The sequence below is a fragment of the Nannobrachium achirus genome (genome assembly GCF_963921795.1).
Source record: "Nannobrachium achirus genome assembly, chromosome: 12".
NCBI classification, from domain to species: Eukaryota; Metazoa; Chordata; class Actinopteri; order Myctophiformes; family Myctophidae; genus Nannobrachium; species Nannobrachium achirus.
Window position 1 is genome coordinate 58,942,086 of NC_137832.1, and position 20,049 is coordinate 58,962,134.

General features: G+C 41.2%; 3 protein-coding genes across 4 annotated transcripts in view; all 3 read right to left on the reverse strand.

Annotated features, from left to right (window-relative positions):
- Nucleotides 1-7,148, reverse strand: part of LOC308295273 (glycerol-3-phosphate acyltransferase 4-like) — a 29,937-nt gene extending 22,789 nt beyond the window's left edge. The window contains exons 1-3 of the mRNA XM_080738299.1: nucleotides 7,066-7,148; nucleotides 5,439-6,092; nucleotides 353-422 (exon numbers count right to left, since the gene is read on the reverse strand). Coding sequence (XP_080594425.1) covers nucleotides 353-422; nucleotides 5,439-5,609 — 241 coding nt within the window. The 5' untranslated portion in view covers nucleotides 5,610-6,092; nucleotides 7,066-7,148. The remainder of the gene's footprint in view (nucleotides 1-352; nucleotides 423-5,438; nucleotides 6,093-7,065) is intronic.
- Nucleotides 1-20,049, reverse strand: part of dbnlb (drebrin-like b) — a 199,397-nt gene that overhangs the window by 96,832 nt on the left and 82,516 nt on the right. The gene's annotated exons all lie outside the window — the stretch shown is intronic.
- polr3d (polymerase (RNA) III (DNA directed) polypeptide D) lies at nucleotides 11,950-18,716 on the reverse strand. Its single transcript, XM_080739210.1, has 9 exons — nucleotides 18,605-18,716; nucleotides 17,854-18,024; nucleotides 17,105-17,148; nucleotides 16,367-16,524; nucleotides 16,121-16,245; nucleotides 15,538-15,697; nucleotides 14,424-14,683; nucleotides 13,593-13,745; nucleotides 11,950-12,445 (listed from the first exon to the last, which is right to left on the reverse strand). Exons 2-9 carry the CDS (start codon nucleotides 18,016-18,018, stop codon nucleotides 12,329-12,331), a joined length of 1,182 nt encoding a protein of 393 aa, XP_080595336.1. The 5' UTR covers nucleotides 18,019-18,024; nucleotides 18,605-18,716; the 3' UTR covers nucleotides 11,950-12,328.

Sequence of the window (20,049 nt, forward strand, 5' to 3'; positions counted from 1 at the left end):
CCAAAATGAAATGTATTTGGCCACGAACCCCCATCTCAAAATATTTAATTCCAGCGACCCCCCCCCCCCCCCCCCCCCCACCAGAAGCAATTTTTATTTTAGTTACAAATATTCACTTAAAAATACATATATTCAAATTTGCACACATTTCCACAACTTTTCAACAATAGCATCTACAATCTCGCAGAGTAGCCGCGCTGCAAGCTTGTAGATCTGCTCTCTGCTATTTTTCAATAGTTAAAGTATAAAATAATGAAGGCCCCTCCACCTTGGGCCCTAGTAACTCAGTCCCACTCCACTCCCTTGTGACGCCCCTGCTCATGCAGGAGCACACCCCCCCCCAACTACTTACCATCTGAGTAGGGTTTATAAAGTTGATGATTCTTCTCTTTTGCTCCTCGCTCTAGCCGAAATGTTGCCCACTAGAAAGGAAGTAGAAAGGCAAATTAGGGTGGACGGGGGGGCATTTTAAAAATAAACATATCAGACACAGCAATTCTTCACACATTATACTTGCCATCCAAAGCAACACCGTTTTAGAAGTTGAGTCATAACTTAAAAGTAGTATCTTAAGGTGTTATGTCATGGATGTTATGTTCTTCAGAAATTCAGGTTATGTGCCATTGAAGAGTATGTCCGTCAATTGATCTATTCATTGTTTTATATCAAATCGCGGTCTCATGAACCCGTAGTTATGCAGGAACTTATCCAGGAATTTCCTGCACAGAATGCACGCATAGGCTATACGCTCGCGTGTGGTCAATGGATGAAATGAAAGGGTTAGACGACGGTATTTCTCCAAAACCTTCTGCACGACCTACTACGTATATAGTGTAAGACGGTAGAACACACTGGACTGAAACAAACAAACAAGACAAACAAAGCATGCCAAAATGTATTTTCAGCAAACAACTTCGTTCTGGGGACCTCAAAGACCTATATTAACTTGTGACCTTTAATAGACAGATGAGTAATATATGACCTCTAGCAGACAAACAACAGGTTCATGCCCCCAAATTATTATTTCTTATATCAGTTGCAATACCCTGACACTCCGTATTGCCTTGAATTCATGGAAAAAAAAATCCTTTCATGCCTCCATGGTGAACAAAGAATAAAGAAACTGAGAAAATGTTTGATGGATTGGTGGTTAAGTTGAACAACAACTATAACGAAACATTTATGTTTAGCCCTCAATGTTAACTTATCAAGCATTTTCTTGGTTTTGGATACTTCATTCTACCAGGAGGCTTGCAAGAAAAAGATAATATTCCCCAGGAATTCAAGGCAATTAGCTTAGTTGATTGATATATAAAAAATAAAACATTTTGGGGTGAAATAGGCCATTTCTTTAAGAGATCATGATTTTTTGTTATCTCAACAATAATAAAAGCAGTCGGCCAACAGGTCATAAGGTTGGAGATTATTATTGTCAATCTCGAAAACGATTGATTATTTTTAACCAAACAGTTTCAGGAAAGAGAGCTTCTGAACTGAGAAGGGAGAGTGTTCTCACTACTAGGCTAATCATCCACATGGCAAATGTGAGAACAACTTCCCATTTCAGAACTATCTGCCAAACGGCATTCATCACCATATTATGTGCTACAAGCGGCCGCCTACCATGTCATGTTTGATGTTTGAAAGCCTAGGGTCCTGTGTACACACACGGACAAAAAAACAAAGACAATGTGTACGCTGAGACAGGAAAAGGACAGAGTGTTCCCTTCCCCTTAGCAACAACAGGCAGAACATATCAAGGGAAAAAAGTGGGAGGAGAGACCTGCTGCGACCTTTTCAAACTCGGATCACACCAGAACACACGTGTTTTTTGAGATTCCCTAAGATTTACACTGACAAAACATCAGTGAATCAACTCATTCACGTATATCAATCCCTGGGAACCGACTGACCCAGCTACCAGGTTGCAAGCAATAGCCATATCATCCAATACTTAAGCCTATGTTTTTGTCCATGCTAAATGCCATTGGAAACACCTCATGGTCCCATTTAAAGAAGAATGCAAGGAATGCTATGCCTGAAGCAGGTACTTGCTGCTGCTGTGAAAAACTGCTGCTGATTAACGTTTTGGTGATTTTATGGACTTTTAATTACAAGTTTAAGTTCACTGTGACCTATTGATGAAACACATTGCACATCACCTTGCATACCACAGTGTTGCTACATTCCTATGGTGCGAACTGGTACTGTTTGCCCATCACTGGAATGCGGAACTGGAATTGAGCCAATTTTTGCTGCAGAAAGATAAGCATGCGTGAAGTGACGTTCACCAGAAAGCGTGACCATGGGTTTCCTGGTAACTCAACAAGTTCACATGCATAATTGTGCCATCATGGGCTTCTCTCATATCACTATCCCATCTCTCTTTGCTGCCTCTCCACTGTAATGTCAGTTTTTTTTAAAGGAGAACAACTAATTACTAAATCCTAGTGGACCATTATACTCTCAGTTAAGCTAGTCATAAGTTAAAGTTGTACCATGTAACTTTTTTTATAAAACAAATCTTAAAATTGTCCTAACTGTTAAATCACTAAAGTTTTAGAACACCCACTCCGTTATTTTCAGCTTCTGAAGCCTTCTCTTTATATGTTTTCTATGATCCTGGCCGTGGACCGGATTTCGCGCCAAAATGACGTAATCTGCATCATCTGTATACGTTGTGTATACGTTGCCCAATCACATCGCCGATCATGCACACATGGTACACTACCGGCCAATCACAGCTTATCTGCTCTGGTCTCCAGGAAGCGCCTCCGCTTGGCTACAGTGTTTACCATGGTGAAGGATTTTAACCTCTTAATCCACAAATCCTGGCCAGAAAATTACGTTCTACCATGCGTTCTACCCCTCCACGGATTACTATCGGTCGCGGTGGTTTGCGGCGCCGCTCCGGTGGTCCGCGGCGGTGGTCCGCGACGACTCCGGCCGAAAAACGGCCGAAAAAAGCAATACCGCTACTGACCACTAGTTGAACTTACACAGTATAGCTTTAACTAATAACTACGATGTTTAAATGAAAGTTTCCTCTTTTGACTTTGCCATGATTGACAAAGGTATATACATCATATTAAAATGCAGTCACAAGTCAAAACTGACACTAAGTATCTGCATCTGCTGCTGCTTCAAGTCAGTGAATTGAAGAAGAGCAAAGTGGAATCATTCTGAACGGGGGCTCTCTCTATTCCGACATGTCTCCTTTCTGACATTGACTTCTTATTGTCGGAGTGGCAACACTTCCATAGAGGTAAGGTTTAAGGCAAAGGATAGGGTTAGTGTCGGAATGGAGACATGTTGGAATGGAGACATGTCGGAACATGTAATCCATTCTGAAACATGGCTCCAGAGTTAGGGAGTCCAAGTAGTCTTATGTAATACTCAAAGAGCAGCAAGAGTGGGGTGAATCAATACATGGAATAGGCACACTAGACATTATCTTTATTCAAATGATGAGTACCAAGTCACTGTACTGTAAACAGTAATAACGTCTGTGTCACCAGTCAGAAAACGGAATGTGTTGCTCATATACTCGGTGACATCCAAGACAATGACTCAAGAAACCAGCCTTTGCCTTTTAAGTTACAACTTCAGCATTATGGCCAGTCACCTGCCGAAGTGACTAACGGTACCGTAATTGAACTAGCCAAGTATTGGTATGGTGTCAATTTCCACCCCCTAAAAGGATTCATTATAGGAAAGCACCGATCCAGGTCAACTGGGGGCATATACCACCAGGCATAAAGGAAGCTCCACTGGATATGTGGCCAATAAGGGAGTGCTTTTCAGCAATGCAGTTCTTTATTCAAGGCCAATTAAAAGGCCTAGAACTTAAGGTGACACTATTTGCTACAGAATAATTACCATATATTTGACCGGACTTGACACTTGATTTTATTACCTTAGTAATAATCACTGTCATAAATACTTTATGCTTTCAGTCACTATGCTTTCAGTCACTATTTTAAAGTCTTCTTAATACCACCAGGATATGTGTTTTAGTAAATTATTGTTCCATTAATTTTGAAATTGATGATTCGCTGAAAATGTGGCTTCAAAGCAGGTCTATAGATGTTTTAACAGTCTACGGCATATAAACACTTTTAAGTTTAACAAGGGGTTGAAGATTCACAGAATACAGACGTTTTTTTCACTTATTGAGCCATAATAAAACAAAAACATTATGCAATGTGGTTCAGTGCATTCACCTGTAGCTACAACACCCACCACTTCACCTTTTCTCTAGATCGCACAGTACAGCAGCTACTTGAGAATATGATGTGCCATCTCTCATGTCTCCCTTTAGGTACATTTATTTCTGGCACAAGATCCTGCTCTCAAGGGACATGTTGGAAAAGTGCTGACAGCATTAACTGAAGACAAACCAGAGAAAGCATGAGAAGAGAGAGAGCTGATATAACCTTCTCTGGTTTCACCTAAGGTTCAATTTTAACAGTGGTCTGCTGCATAGTGCATGGGCGAAGCGTTGTTCACTTTGGTTTAGAATAAAAGACATAAGAGCAGTTCATAATTGTGCGCACAGAAATTTTTTCTTCACTTGATTGTTTTTGGGGCCCGCAATGTGTTTAACGAAATGTGGGGATGTGCATATCCTACCTTTTCCCATTTTAAGTAGTGAATAATATAGCTCAGAAAAGCAGCAAACACTGAGATCTTTCACTATTAACCACATTGCACAAGTGAACTAGCCTGGTTCCAGCACATAGAACCGCCCACTCTCAGAGCAGACTAGCTTCAGCCGAGTCTGAAATCAAGCTACAAGTGAACTGAAGCTGTACAGCAGTCCTCTCTGGCAAGTTGGATAATAGGCTAATTCAACAATGGAAGACAGTAGCTATTGATGGTCTGGTTCCTCAGTAACTAGAGTCTAGTTACATCATAGGGAGAATAGGCCTCCTGGCTATGATGCAATCTATACCAACAGAGACCCAGGCTTGTTATTGAATAATGAACACACTTGTGGGACCAGCATAGTTGTAGATCCCCACCTACCTTTTACACATTGTTTTTAATTAATATATAAATGTCCTTCTTGTTGTGTACAACATGGCTTGTGTTATGAAACATATTTCTAAAAAACACAGACTCCCCATATAACAATAGTGAATACAGACAAACCTTTGTGTACTATTGTGAGGGGCAAGATGATTGGCCACAACAGCTGAAAAGGCTATTGAGTATAGAATACTACTTTCTTAGTTCATTTCTTGACACAAATCAGTTAAACCACATGAACTCTAGCATCCCTGACCTGGGTGGGGCAAACAGATCTACTGAGCTTGTAGATCAGCTACTTTGGCCAAAGGCTATACCCGGTATTTAATGTAGAGCGAAAACAGGCAGACTCTGGTAAGAATATAAGGGTTTTTACGTGGGTTAATGGTTGCATGCCAAACTCTTACCTCAAAGATCTTTAACAAAGATTTCATGTAGAGACGTCTGATTCCAAAGGACACACCCAGGGTGGCAGGCACGATGATGAAAACGAGGAGCAGGGTGAACCACACGGTGAGGGAGATGCCCAGGAGAATGCACAACAAGTTGTCGAAAGGGTTGAAGAAAATAAATTCCATCTTGAATGTAGTGAAGATGGAAGATGTAGGTTAAGTGATCACCTGATTAAGGAACCTATAGGCTCGGCAACGGCAGAACAGGGGAGGGTACAGTGTGTCTGCACTTCTTGGACCAGCACGTGGCCCTAGTCTCTGTTGTCAGAACAATATCTTCATTAAGATGAAGAAGTCTGTGGAATCGAACATCTCCTCACATGGACCGTGGAATCCATCTCTGCAGAAGTGGATACGTTGCGGTTGTTGCGGCCCTTCTGGGCAAAATTAACATATTTCATACTTTTCACCACCCAATCAGTTTTTTTAAGACCACTTCTGCTCCTCCAGTTGCCCGAGGAATGGAATCAAGTGATGATGAACCAACCCTTTAATTACAACAGATAGCATGTGCTTTCTTGGTAAGGAGAACAGCTGTTCCAGGACATGTCAACAATGGGGCCGAAGGCAATCCAGTGCACAGCTGCAGTTGGTTCTTTTCCACTGGACCTGAAATGAGATACTTATATGAGACACTTCAATGGTTTCCTGTGTAAATAAGCCAAGTGCTTTTCTAGGATCTCCTTTTAGTTGACCTTGTACCAGTGAACTGTACGGTCATGAAACTGTACCTTTTCCTATGCAAACTTCTAATAAGTCTTCAATCAATCAATCAATGAAATAGACAAACACAAATGGGTCAAACAACTCCATAAGACAATGTACTCCCTTCCAAGCAGGAATTCACTCTAGAAATAATTTGATACCAATACTTTTACACAAGTACATTTCAAGACTTTCACTTGTAAAAAACAAAAAACAAAAACAAAAAGAGTATTTCAACATTGCAGACAGTATTGATACTTTTACTAAAGCACAACATTTGAGTACTTTTTTCTCCCCCCACCACTGTCTGTGAGTGACGTTGAAGAGAGAGATTAGTCTGCCTGGGGAACGTTTATTAGAGATAACAGGCCCATGAATGATGCAAGGCTCAGGCTGGGCCCCCTGATGCAGCAGCAGCAGCAGCAGCACCACAGCGCCTAGCTAAAGAAGCCAACACGACTAACTGACGCTGTTATCCGATTCCTGCCACTATTATACACGTGTAGCTATAATATTATCCACCTCCTAGCGTTCCTGGATAGTGGCAGCGTCCAGTCAATTCAACGCAAATCCTCAGGCGGCGTACGAAAACGTTAGGTTGTGTGGCAGCGGTTATCTCATCCCATGATGCGGCCAAAATGTACAGTAAAAAGTCTCGTGCCGGTGGGAGTTAGCATGGTGGCTAACTCTATGCCTATTCCGAGGGATGCTAAAGAAGCTTCACTTCCCAATACGCTAGGCTAGCACCCCTTATTCTTCTAAAAATGAACTGTGTGTACCAAATAAAAGCGCAGCGTTCTTTCTAGTCCGTTTTACGGTCGTTTAGTAGTGCGTTTCCACCCGCGGCCTCCTCTGTTCAGTTCAGTGCTCCACTTACCTTTTATCTGTTTCTATTATCGATGCGAGGCGTCCATATTCATCAGTCTTTTGTCTCTCTATGTGTGTGTGGCAGTGTGACCATGGGCTCACTGGCGGTGAAAACACAAACAGACGGGTACTAGCGGTCTGCTGGATGATAGAGGCGGGACGTTCGCGAACGAATCCAAGTCTTTTGAACGGCTCTTTGAAATGAACGATGGGATCCGGTTCGCATGATTTTTTTTCCTCTCTCATTTTTTTTTTTTTTTTTTTTGTAAAAGTAAAAGTCTGGAATTCAAAATGTACTTGAGTTAAAGAACAAAAGTATTTGTATCAAAATGTACTTAAAGGACCACTTCACCTCTGCTCTGGGACAACCAGATCTTATTTTATTGTTGTTTGGGACACAATCAACACAATCCTGAGTTATTTTTTGTGTTCAATCTGTGTTTTTGGATATTTTAGTATTTCAGCATGCTATATCTGGTCTACATGTGTTTTGTAGATTTGGAGAAGGCATATGACCGGGTCCCCCGGGAGGTTCTGTGGGAGGTGTTGCGGGAATATGGAGTGAGGGGGACCTTGTTGAGGGCCATCCAATCTCTGTAGGCCTATGCCCAAAGTCGGATTCTTTTCCAGTGGGGGTTGGCCTCCGCCAGGGCTGCGCCTTGTCACCTATCCTTTTTGTGATTTTCATGGACAGGATCTCGAGGCGAAGTGGTGGTGGAGAAGGCATAAGGCTTGGTGAGCTAAAGGTTGAGTCACTACTTTTTGCGGATGACTTGGTCCTGATGGCACCATCGGTCCAAGACCTTCAGCTCTCACTGGATCGGTTCGCAGCTGAGTGTACAGCAGCCGGAATGAGGATCAGCATCTCTAAGTCTGAGGGCATGGTTCTCAGCAGGGAACCGATGGATTGTGCAGTCCACGTAGGGAATGAGACATTACCCCAGGTGAAGTATCTCGGGGTCTTGTTCACAAGTGAGAGAAAGGGGAAGACGGAGAAGGAGATCAGCCGGAGAATCGGAGCAGCAGGAGCGGTTTTGCGGTCGCTGAATCGCACTGTTGTGAAGAAAAAAGAGTTGAGCCGTAAGGCAAAGCTCTCTGTCTTTCGAGCAATCTTCGTTCCCACTCTCACCTATGGTCATGAAGTGTGGGTCATGACCGAAAGTATAAGGTCTCGGGTACAAGCGGCCGAAATGAGTTTTCTCAGAAGGGTGGCTGGTATTTCCTAGAGATATAGGGTGAGAAGTTCAATCACCCGAGAGAGACTTTAACCGCTGCTCCTTCACTTGGAAAGGAGTCAGCTTAGGTGGTTCGGGCATCTAGTTCGGATGCCCCCCGAGCGCCTTCCTAGGAAGGTCCTCGATGCACGTCCCACTGGGAGGAGACCCCGTGGCAGACCTAAGACCAGATTGAAGGATTATTATATCTCCAGACTGGCCTGGGAACGCCTCAGTATACTCCCAGAGGGAGTGGAGGAAGTTGCGCAGGATAAGGAAATCTGGAAGTCTCAGTTGGAACTGTTACCCCCGCGACACGATTCCGGATAAGCGGTTGAAGATGGAAGGATGGATGGACAAAGTATCATATAGTAGAAAGTACTCATTATGCAGAATGTCCCATTTCACAGGTTTTTTCAGTTAATAAAATGTAGACAAATCATTTGAAAATAGCAGAAGCTCACAATGTGTCGCGTTTCGACGCATTGTGAGCTTGTAGATCGGCTATTTACAAATTGCAGAAATGCAATTTGAAAATATATACATGGGCCGATATACATATAGGGTTGAATTGATTTGTAATTCTAATCAAAATCTACAAAGTAACTAGTAACTAAAATGAGTCTTTTGAACGGCTCTTTGAAAGGAACGGATCCCAGAGATCCTGCTCACTTCAAGGAGCCATAAATCCCATCTCTATCTGCTGGATGAGGATGATAGGGAGATACTAAACTACCCATAGCCTGGAGGGGCGGGCATGCTAGTATGATGACATAATAACACATCTTATTAAATTTGTCTCAACACGTTGTACATTTTTTTCATCTACGTTGTGAGAACGCATACATGCAATAGTAAAATTAAAATAAAATACTACATGTGTTAAGTTATAATTTAAAATTAATAAATTAACTAGGCCTACAACTTCTACAAGTATCAGTTGCCTGACAACCAACTAGCCAATCACAGAGCGACCACCCCACCGGTGGGTAAAAAAACAAAACAAAAACAAAGCCTATCCTTGCCCGCCCACTTTTGACTGTAAATAATAAATATAATGTATTTTTTATTTTGTTTTCCGACAGCTCACAACAACACGTCACTTGGAGATCGTCTATTTTCACTACTTCTTCAACGTGTTTTCTAATTTTTGGAATTTCTTAAAATTTTCCTTGATTCTAAATTAAATTACAGAAATAATAATTAAAAACAAAAAGTAGGAAACTAAAACATTAAGAGACCCATAAAAATGTGTCCACGATACACAAATGGGTCCTGACCTGTTAGGATGTTTTCATTTTTTTATATATATTTTCTGCATATTGTGTTTTATTTGTGAGTGTTTGGGAAACAGGGGGCAGAGTCAGAAGTCAAGAAATTCCACAGAAAAGGGAGTGTGGCTTGGGTGAAGACATCTGGAAATGTGCCCATTTTAATTGGTTAGTCAGTGTATTCCACAGAAAAGAGGAGTGTAGTGTAGGTAGTAGTCACACAGTGTTTCCCAACCTTTTTTCTTTGTCAAGGCACACTTTTCATAGCCAAAATAACCCAGGGCACACCTAGATATACGGTGTGTGTGTGTGTGTGTGTGTGTGTGTGTGTGTCTACTGGCTATTTTCAAAATGCCTCTTCCTTATATTATTTTACAATTTGGCCAATGTTTTACCATTATTGATAGTAGGTATTAAAAAGGTTTTAAAGGTCCTGGCACAGTGGTTGAGAAGCCGTGGTATGTTCCACACAGAAAAGGGAGTGTAGTGTAGGTAGTATAGTGTATATTCCACAGAAAAGGGAGTGTTGCCCGGTTCAGTCCAAAACCATCCAAACAGTCCAAAAACATCTCTATCTCTATAAGAAAGAAAAGAAGAACTTGTCTACAGCAAAACACGGCCATGAGTGTGTGGGGCCCCAGGCAGCCTCCTAACCTGTAGGCCCGGCCCTGCACCACCTACAGGCCAATATTTGGGGAAAATTATTAAACATTTTGTGATTATTGAGAAATAGAGACACATCTGAAGGTTGAAAAATAGATGGTCAGCAAGACAAAAGCATTACTGATTTCTGTAGTATGTTTTTTAGACAATTGAACAATTGCTGGACACAGAGTTAGCAGAAATACGAACGGACAGACAGACACACGTGTCTGGAACGCATTCTGACTAATGTAGTGAGATGAGATGAGATTCTGAAATCAACCAATCTTTGATTGGTGCAGGGCTGAGCTGAACATGGATCAGATGACCACCATTTATCTATTTCACTGCAGATTAGTTTATAATCCATAACCCTTAAATTCATCAAATTCTTTCAATGGACTGAAATCTTGTTTTATTTGATGGCCTTCCAGTCCTGGCATTTGGCCTTTTTGCCCTAAAAAAATGGACGACACCAAAGGCCAAGTGGCCTTGCCCCTAAAATGACGAAATTTCAGGCCTGGTTTTGTCTGTCCCAATTTAAACCCAAAGCCCAAAAGCTTTTTTGTGTTGTTTAATTATCCTTTTAGTTGACCTTGTACCAGTGAACTGTACTGTCCTGGCTGTACCTTTTCCTATGCAAACTTCAAATAAAGTATTCAATCAATCAATCAATTTAGACCATCCCATTGGCTCTACTTCAACTTGAGTCTGGTTCGGTTCAGTCCATTAAAGTAATAATATCGGCCTGTCCTACTCTGACACCTGGTGGTGAAAATAAGAATAACAAAATGGTAAATGTAACCTTGCCTGACCAACATAATTACAAACTAGAAAATTTGCAATTTGTGAAATTGCAAGTGTGGTTGCCCTGTGGTTCAAATCATATTTGAGTTTTGGGAAGTGAATTTCCATTATTTTGGGGGCTATGTTTGTTTACCAGTAAGTGCTGCATCTTGAGCATTGTAATGCATTACGGGGCTGATTTGACCTATGTGGGACCATAGCCTGCTTTTAGTGTGTCAATGAACTAAATTCATCCAGATGCCTGGGGATCCCCATATATGAGTATAAGGGGGATACCCTAACAGGGCATCTATATAAACCCTAATTACAGAGCCTATCTGGGAATGCCCATGCCCATACTGTATATGGACATTCTATTTATTTCATCCTTTAATATATATATATATATATATATATATATATATATATATATATATATATACACACACACACACACACACACACACACATATACATATATGGACTTAATATTAACGTTTTCAGGGGGAATGCCCATATATGGACATATATGGTCTCATGTGGTCTGTGATCTCCATATTTGGGAAAAGTTACATTTTTAATTAATGTCAGTGGGGAAAATGTATTCACTAATAAATTAATATCAATTAAGTGATACAACTTTTCTCTTAGCAAAATGCAAATTGAAAATTCCTGATGAAGCCGGTCGATTTGACATATGGCACGAGTGTATGGCGCGAAAACTGTGGGAGGAGTAGGCGTTAAACTTTTAGTTACTCTAGTCTAGAAACAGAGAAGTTTCCCCAGAACTATAGTCTGGTTGCCAGGCTAATAATGAGCAATCAAAGAACTTCATAATAAAATACATTGGGAGGACTTAAGTTTACAAGTATATTTATTCACACACATCAATGTACAATGGCTATTGCCTTTGTGTGCCTTTGTATTACACCGGTCACTCGCTCCACCCAAACACAATAAACAGCATTTCAATTTGGCACACCAACATTTTTTTATGCGTTCTTCAGCTTGAAACAGCTCTAATCCACCACAAGGGGATAATAATATGTACTGTATATAAAAAAAGAAATGTAAACGTTCCCATTATCACAAATAAAATAGATTTTTTTTTTAATATAGATTTAACTCTGTGCAGAAGCGCAATCCACAAACAGCATTTTTATGATTAGAACCTTGGGTTTCTCTGGCATAGTAGCAACAAATTGGCCTTCACTGTGCTGCATCTATATATTCCGCAAAATCCAAAGAGGGTACAAATGGAACTAAATGGCCCCATATGGCGTCCCTTTGGTTTCATTTGTACACTGACTCTTTGAGTTAAATTAACGATAAAGATTCACTTTGTAGACTCCATTGGCTATCATGTTCTGCTCTCCAGGAGAGCCTCAAAGTCTGGAGAGCAAACCATTTTGTGTTTGATGTGTCCCAACACCGTCATGTCCCCGCTTCGTCCCTCTGTCCCAATGGACACCAGCTCCTGTGGAGGGAAAAGGGATATTTTCGAAAATATTGCTGAGGAAAATCGGTGGAAAAAGTTCCTAATTCTTATAATTTAAGTAAACATACTCTAAATGACAGTTCACCGCTGTCGGGCAGAAAACGCTGTGCAAAATGTTTACTTTTCAGAAAATGGAAAAAATAACATTATGTTCCAATGAATGCAATGTTGCAATGTAGTTATTGCCAGACCCAGGGGGTCGGCCTACATAAGGCTTTGTCGGTCTGTCGGTCGGTCTGTCGGTCCCTCTTTTCCTCAGTGTGCCTGTCCCTCTTTTCCTCAGTGTGCCTGCTCATCTGCCCCTCCCTTCCCTTGCTGGGCTGATTGCCTTGAGTGCCGTCACCTGTACAGGACCAGCTGAGTTGAGTTGGCTGACGAGCTGCTGACACTATAAATTCCTCAGCCCATCTACAAGCTCACTAACATTTCCAGCTGCTCAGCCTATACAATCCTGTGTGTTCATGTGTTAGTTCAGTGCCATACTAGTGAAAACAGCCGATCTACAAGCTCACTACGCTTTGTTGCTGAGACTATAAAATCCTGTGTGTTCATGTGTTAGTTCAGTGCCATACTAGTTTTCATTGCGGGTCTGGCACGACCAGGTGACCTGGTCTAGTTATTTTAGTCAAATGTTCTTGTTAATATTTTTCATTGGTAATTGTTTTTTATAAAACCCACAGACAGACTTTCAACCTGGCAACACATTGCGTGAAACTGTCATACGATGACATTTAAAATAGAGAATTTAATTTATCAAAAAAAGGAAAAAAAGAAAAACATGAAATATGCAAGTTTTCTGCCCGAGTAGTGGGATCATACACACACAACATTCATAATAATCAATATGTATTGTATACATCAATATCATAACATTATATATTGTCGCTGTTGGGTGGAAATCTTGTATGTGCAAAACCGTAAATGTAAAAACAAAAAAATAATAGTGTGTTGCGATGCGACATGTTGTGATCTTATATATCTGCTATTTAATTTTCAATACTTTTGTGCGACACTCTTGTATGACGAAGTAGGGCATCCAATTATGAGAAAACGAGTTTAAATATAGAGATATGAGTTTTCTGCTCAACAGCAGCGATATATATATATCATGTATTAAGTATGTAACCTGAAGAAAGGCGCATGAAGTGCCCAAAGCCACGTCCAGTGTGATGTCTCCCAGAATGAGCTGAACGCGGCCAGACTTCCGCACCACCATTTTCCCCACCAGACCCTCCCTCAGGTCACGCAGGGTGCAGTTATTCTCCTCTGCTTTCTCTTCCTATTGGACAACAGGTGAAAGAACACTTTGAGCACCACACAGAATTGAAACAATTAATAATAGCTTTGCCACTTTTGGTCAACTGCAGCAATAAAATCGTCACTGTGTATTAAATTGAAAGAGAAAATCAGACTCAGCCTTATCGACAATGTGATCATGCACTTGGCTCTGGTTCCCATCACCATAGATACAGTATATAACAGGGGTGTCCAAAGTGCGGCCCGGGGGCCAGATGTGGCCAGAGGACAAATTTTATACGGCCCGCAGCATCATTCCTAAAATTTTATTATAAATGGCCCACAAGCACCATCACACAGGAATATTTTCCCACAGTGTAATTTGTAAGGATTCCTTGTTCCCTGTTGTCTCATTCTGAAGGGGTCAAAGAAAGGCTATTGCATTGTATTTTATATTTGTGTTATTTGTGTTTTGTTGACAAAAGACTATTGAGATTAAATATTGATGATGATAGTTAAATAAAATTGTTTAAATGCGATGCATATGTATGTGACTTTGTTATGGTCTGACCGAAAGTACATTATGTCAGGAGATATAGTCGGCCCTTGGGTGTGTTAATATTTTCTAATGTGGCCCCCTTTGAAAAAAGTTTGGACACCCCTGGTATATAAGAATAGATTAGCTCATACTGGTATGGCGTTGACCCAGCATCTACTGTACCTGAGTTTCTGTTTTCACAAGCAAAGACTGCCCGTCTTCCGTCCGTGTCTCTGTGGCCACTGGACGGGCCTCTACGGTGGGGGGCTGGCCAGGCAGGGAGTCGGGAAGCTGCATGAAGAACAGCTCCTCCTCTTTGCTGAGACTCCATCTGTGCAGGAGGTCAGGCAGGATCTCAGGCTCGGGGAGCGGGGGAGGCCTGAACTGATTCTCTAATGGCACCTTCTTGTTCGGGAGGGCGCCATCTTCAGGCTCCTGTTTCACTGGAAAAAAAAAAGAAAAAAAAAACACAAAATGGTGTAGGGCTGTCAGCTATTATTTTTGCATAGTCAGTCATAGAAGCGTTTCCATTCAGCTGCATGAAAACAAATGGATGAAATTCACAAAAATATAATTTCAATCTGGCATCTCTAATTTGGCCATTTGGGCAAACATTTCAAAAATGTTAAAAAAATAAAGCTAAAACAGCCAATCAGTAGGCTCAAATCAGTCGTGATGCAAGGTGTTGTGATCTTATAGGTTGGTTATTTTAGCCATAAAAAAAGAAGTATACTATATAGCCTGTTTCAACAATAGTATATCATAGATTGTTATACCATAAGGTGCAGATACTCAGAATCCACCTCATATACTGTGTGTCTTGTGTGTATATGTATTGTGTAAATACTCATTTATATTCTATTGACCACAGACTACTGACTAGCAGTTGAGCTCTTATTTAGACTGTTATGAGAAGCTATGTTAATAATTTCCATAGTAGGCCAGTATGACTTGACAGATTGCAAGGTCAAAATGACCTTTTACTGGACGCTTGTGTATACAGTAGCCAGAACTTGCACCACCTGATACCGAGGTAGCCTAGTTAGAGCGTAAATGGCTTCTAAAGCAAGACTTACGTATTACTAAAATTAAAGCTGTTGCACCACACAAATTAGTTGTAACGCATCTCAAAGTAACTAAATATTTATGCAAACTCTTAGGTAGCACTAAAATACTGATTACAATGGCAGACCGCTTTGATTTGATCAATGAATTAAACAAATATAAACAAACAGTAATGCCAAGAGCAGTACGCTTGTGTGCATGAGGGGAGGAGTAATGACTAAAAGCCTGGTACCTTTAATCGCGGGTCCGGCGTCTCCTTCATCTTCCTCTGCCTTTTCAACTTTAGGAAGAGCATCAGCGAATTCCTCCTTGAATCCCCATCCTGATACAGCTAGGGGGAGCTGAACAGGACAGCTTCTCTCTTCACTCCTCAAAAAAGGATCATCTATAAACTAAGGCAAAGGGGGAAAGAAATCAAAACCATGATGATCTGGAGTCGGAATCCACATGGGAATGGCGTAGTTCCCACGTGGATCTCGGACTTCATGTGGCCACTGGCCAGCCTGTGATGATGAGTCAACTACGCTCAACGGTCCAGCGATTTATGTTATGAAATTAGTTCTGGACGGACACACACACACACACACACACACACACACACACACACACACACACACACACACACACACACACACACACACACACACACACACACACACACACACACACACACACACACACACACACACACACACACACACACACCTCTTATAGATGACAACCTCCTGAAGAGCCACATAGTAAAAATGAATGAACAAAGAATACAGAATTAAAAGTACCAAGTTTTCTTTTTTACAAGTAACATTAAGACTCACGTTGTCTCGCTCCAGTTTGCGTAGTATCTCTTTGGTTTCCTCCTCTGTCTCCCTCTTTTCTTTTTTGATATTGATGATAGGTGAGGGTCCTTGGCTTGGGGCCTCCTTCTCACTTTCATAGGCACCTGCATAAAAATAGTAGGCACAGTACTTTGAACTCACTTTTGAGCTAATAAGCTTTCAAAATGTGACAGCAGTAGAAGGATACTTTACTGGTTATTCTTCCAAATGGGGACAAACTCTTACCTCTCCTCTTCATCGTCATCTCCGCAGGACCCTGTTCAAAGATGGAGTGGGACTGGATGACCTCTGGACGACCTCGGCCTCTGCCTCTATCACCTCGGCCCCGGCCCCCCCGTTCTCCATCCCTCCTCTCTCTCCTCTGCCCGCCCTCGGCTTTCGTGCTGTCGCAAAAGACAAAAGTTAGTGGCCAACAGGGGACCGTACCTATGTTCCCCAGGTTCTATGTTCCCCACTTACCACCTAAACCTAACCTTAACCTCAGTAAAACTAACGCTGATGAAAGCTAACCTAGTGAAATGCTAACCTGCCGACGCTGGTGAATGCTAACCTGGTGAATGTTAACCTGTGTGACACATAGAACCTGGGGAACATAGGGAGGACCCAGCCAACAGGCTTAAAGGAGTAGTTCACCCCCAACATGACTTTTTTTCTATTGATTATTCATGCCATGGAGAGTAGAGTTCAATAATATTTTTTGGTTTTTGTCACATTCCTAAGACAAAAATGTGATAACAATAAATTTCGAAACGGGTCACCATCCGGAATCAATGGGGGAAAATTTACTCGAATCAAATTTTTGTCTTAGAAATGTGACAAAAACCAAAAAATATTATTGAACTCTAGTCTCCATGGCATGAGTAATCAATAGAAAAAAAGTCATTTTGGGGGTGAACTACTCCTTTAAAGTAATAAACGATACATTATTATACATTATAATGTCAAAATCTCAACTGAACTTACTCTTCTTTGGTTTTTCGTCCGATAATGTTTGGGGTAAAGGTTTTCTGCAGGAGAGAGAAACCACACAGGTTAAGGTGGTAGAGCCATTCAAACAGATTCACGATTATCTTTTTAGTAGCCTTAGGGCAGTGGTTCTCAATCTGTGGGGTCCCCCGATGACAGTAAAGTGATTTTTTTAAGGACTATTAATACGTAATACCTAAAAGGGGGGGCGACAATAACTGATCTACGCATGAGCTTGTTGATCAGCTAGTATTTTCATTATATTTATCTGTGGATCCGAGTCAAACTGAATGCAATGCCCCAATCCTCAATTTGTCGCTCTGACATCACTGTGATGTCAGGGGAACCGCACTAACAGAATCCCTTTATGCCCATATATGGAGATCCCTGATGTCATCAATATTAAGCCCATATTATGTAACAGGACTTCATATGGGAATGCCCATATATGGAGGCCACAACAGCCACATACCACACTAACATAATCCATATATGGCCAAGACAGATGGCCAAGACAGCCCATATCTGTGTGGCTGGTTCTACAGACAGGGATCTCCATGTATTGGCATAAAAGGGATTGTATGTATGATGTCAGATGTCATAGACGTCATAGGACCTTCACATAACGAATAACTGAGTAAGCATGTTTGGGGGTCTCACAAGCATATTTCTATATACAGTACATGGATCTCCATATATGGGTACCAGGGGGGGGTCTCTCCATATATGGGTAACTGGTGTTTTACCTTCTTCACCCCTCCCAGGGTGAGGTCTCTGGAGCGCATGGTGGGGAGGCGACCAGGAGACAGGGCAGCTGGCAGTCTGCGGCCCATCACCGGCGCCCCCCTGCCTCCAGGCGTGGATGGGGATGCACGCTGGCCACCGGGGTCATTAGAGCCTGATTCAGCCATGTTCAACTGGAGGACACAATGGAATAGTGTTGTGTTGACATTGGCTGACAAACAGTTCTACTACAACAACCTATTTGACATTGTCAAGAAAAAAAATGAAAACTTTGTGTTCGACTGTACAGATAACTGTACAGATAACTGTCCCTTGATCGCTTAAGGGAATGGAGTCAATGGACGACTTGGTGGACCACAATGGAAACCAGCCTTTGGCTAATCAATAATAAAATAAAAAAACAAAAATAAAAACGATCAATAAAAAAATAAATTATTACCAATACCAACACATCAGCATTATGAGGCTTATTATGCACCAATATATTGCTTTACATTTACATGATATTATAAAAAATCGCTGTACAAACCAAGATATTACCATTTAAAGGTGATTATTGCTGGAGTGGCCTCAATAATGAGTAATGACTGGCACCATGCAAGTCGACATCACAACATAAAATCAACACACATGGCCCCCCACACACACACACACACACACACACACACACACACACACACACACACACACACCACCATGGAGCAAGCAAGATTACAAACGCTGACATGTGATGTTTGGAGTTCGGGTATTTACCTCGTTTCCTCAGATATTCAGCCGAATCGAAAACAACTCCAAAGTTTTTGTAACAAATCATTAGCTGATATATGTTGATAAAATATCGCCGGTCACTATTTGCTATCTGTGATACTGCATGATGCCGTCGTACAGCGCCATGACACTTCCTGCCTGCGTGACGTAGCCGTAAGTGTTGTTGTGCGTCAAATATGCGCAGTATTATTTTGGCTGCGTCAACTGCCTTTTACAGCAGGGGTTCTCAAACTCTTTCAGGCCAAGGACCCCTAAATTGACACTTATCATATCAGCCCGCAGACCCCCATTTGAAAAGATATAGGCTACCAGGGACCCCTCATAAGAGAAGATTCTTTATGGCTCTAGCAGTGATTCTCAACCATTTTCATTTCAAGGACCCCCAGTTTGACATAGGCCTAAAATGCAGTAGGCCTAACAGACCCCCATTTAATGGCATTTCTATCTCTGAAGACTATTGTAAAAATCAATGTAATATAACTCTGAGAGTGTACAAATGGAACCAAAATGGACCTGACACTCCGAGTTACCTACCAATAAGGGTATAATTCCTAAGTAGGCCTATCATTTATCTGGGGAGTGGGGACCCCCTGGAACTCCCTCAAGGACCCCCTGACCCCTGAGAACCAATGCTCTATACCACAGGTAAATGAAGACCTTTTGAGTTGAAGATATGAGAAAGTAGAACAGCAATGTTTGCCCTACATGAATGTTGACAGATGGACAATGTTTATGAATATGCAAAAAAATGATTAGCTGTTTAGCCTACTTTCTCATTTCTCACTATGGTATGATTACAAATATGAAACGCTTAATCTTACTTTTGTCCTTTACCATCATAGCTTACACCAGGGGTTTTCAAAATGGGTGACGGGGCCATGACGGCAGTCCAGGGGTGCCCCAAGATAATTTGATAATATTGGGAATTTATGCTATTTGTACACTGAAAAAAATATTTTGTATCATTTTAAACTTGAAGTACAAAGTTATTGTCCGTCAGTTCTAGCCAAAAACGTTTTCCTCACAACATAATATCGGGGAGAGTAATGGCAAAAATCCACTGTATGTTTCCCCTATATGGAGTTGAATTAATTTGAATGTACAACGCAAAACTGATTTACTCAATAAAACACTAATTAATTCAGACGTTGTCATCATCTTATAATAATTAATAACAGAACATTTAACAATTGTTATTTAAAAATAGTTAGATTATACAGTTATGATCAGGTTCCCTGAGCCAAAAGAGTTTTGGAATCCCTGGCTTACACATACAGTAGAAGTTACGCAAGTAGCATATACTTATTGCATCTGCCAGTATACTGTCCAAAGTGCTGGAAAGAGTCCTTTTAAACAGTCCAGGACTGAAATGTATATGTACTGTGTGTAATAGGTCTTGACTACTGATCTGTTTGGTTTTAGAGAAAACA

What these genes read in the sequence shown, in the direction of transcription:
- polr3d (XM_080739210.1), bottom strand. Translation starts at nt 18,018, where the DNA reads ATGGCTGAATCAGGCTCTAATGACCCCGGTGGCCAGCGTGCATCCCCA. An exon ending in CGCCGGACCCGCGATTAAAG is followed by an intron (nt 14,684 to 15,537) that starts GTACCAGGCTTT and finishes TTTTTTTTCCAG; the next exon opens with TGAAACAGGAGCCTGAAGAT. An exon ending in CTTCATGCGCCTTTCTTCAG is followed by an intron (nt 12,446 to 13,592) that starts GTTACATACTTA and finishes TTCCCTCCACAG; the next exon opens with GAGCTGGTGTCCATTGGGAC.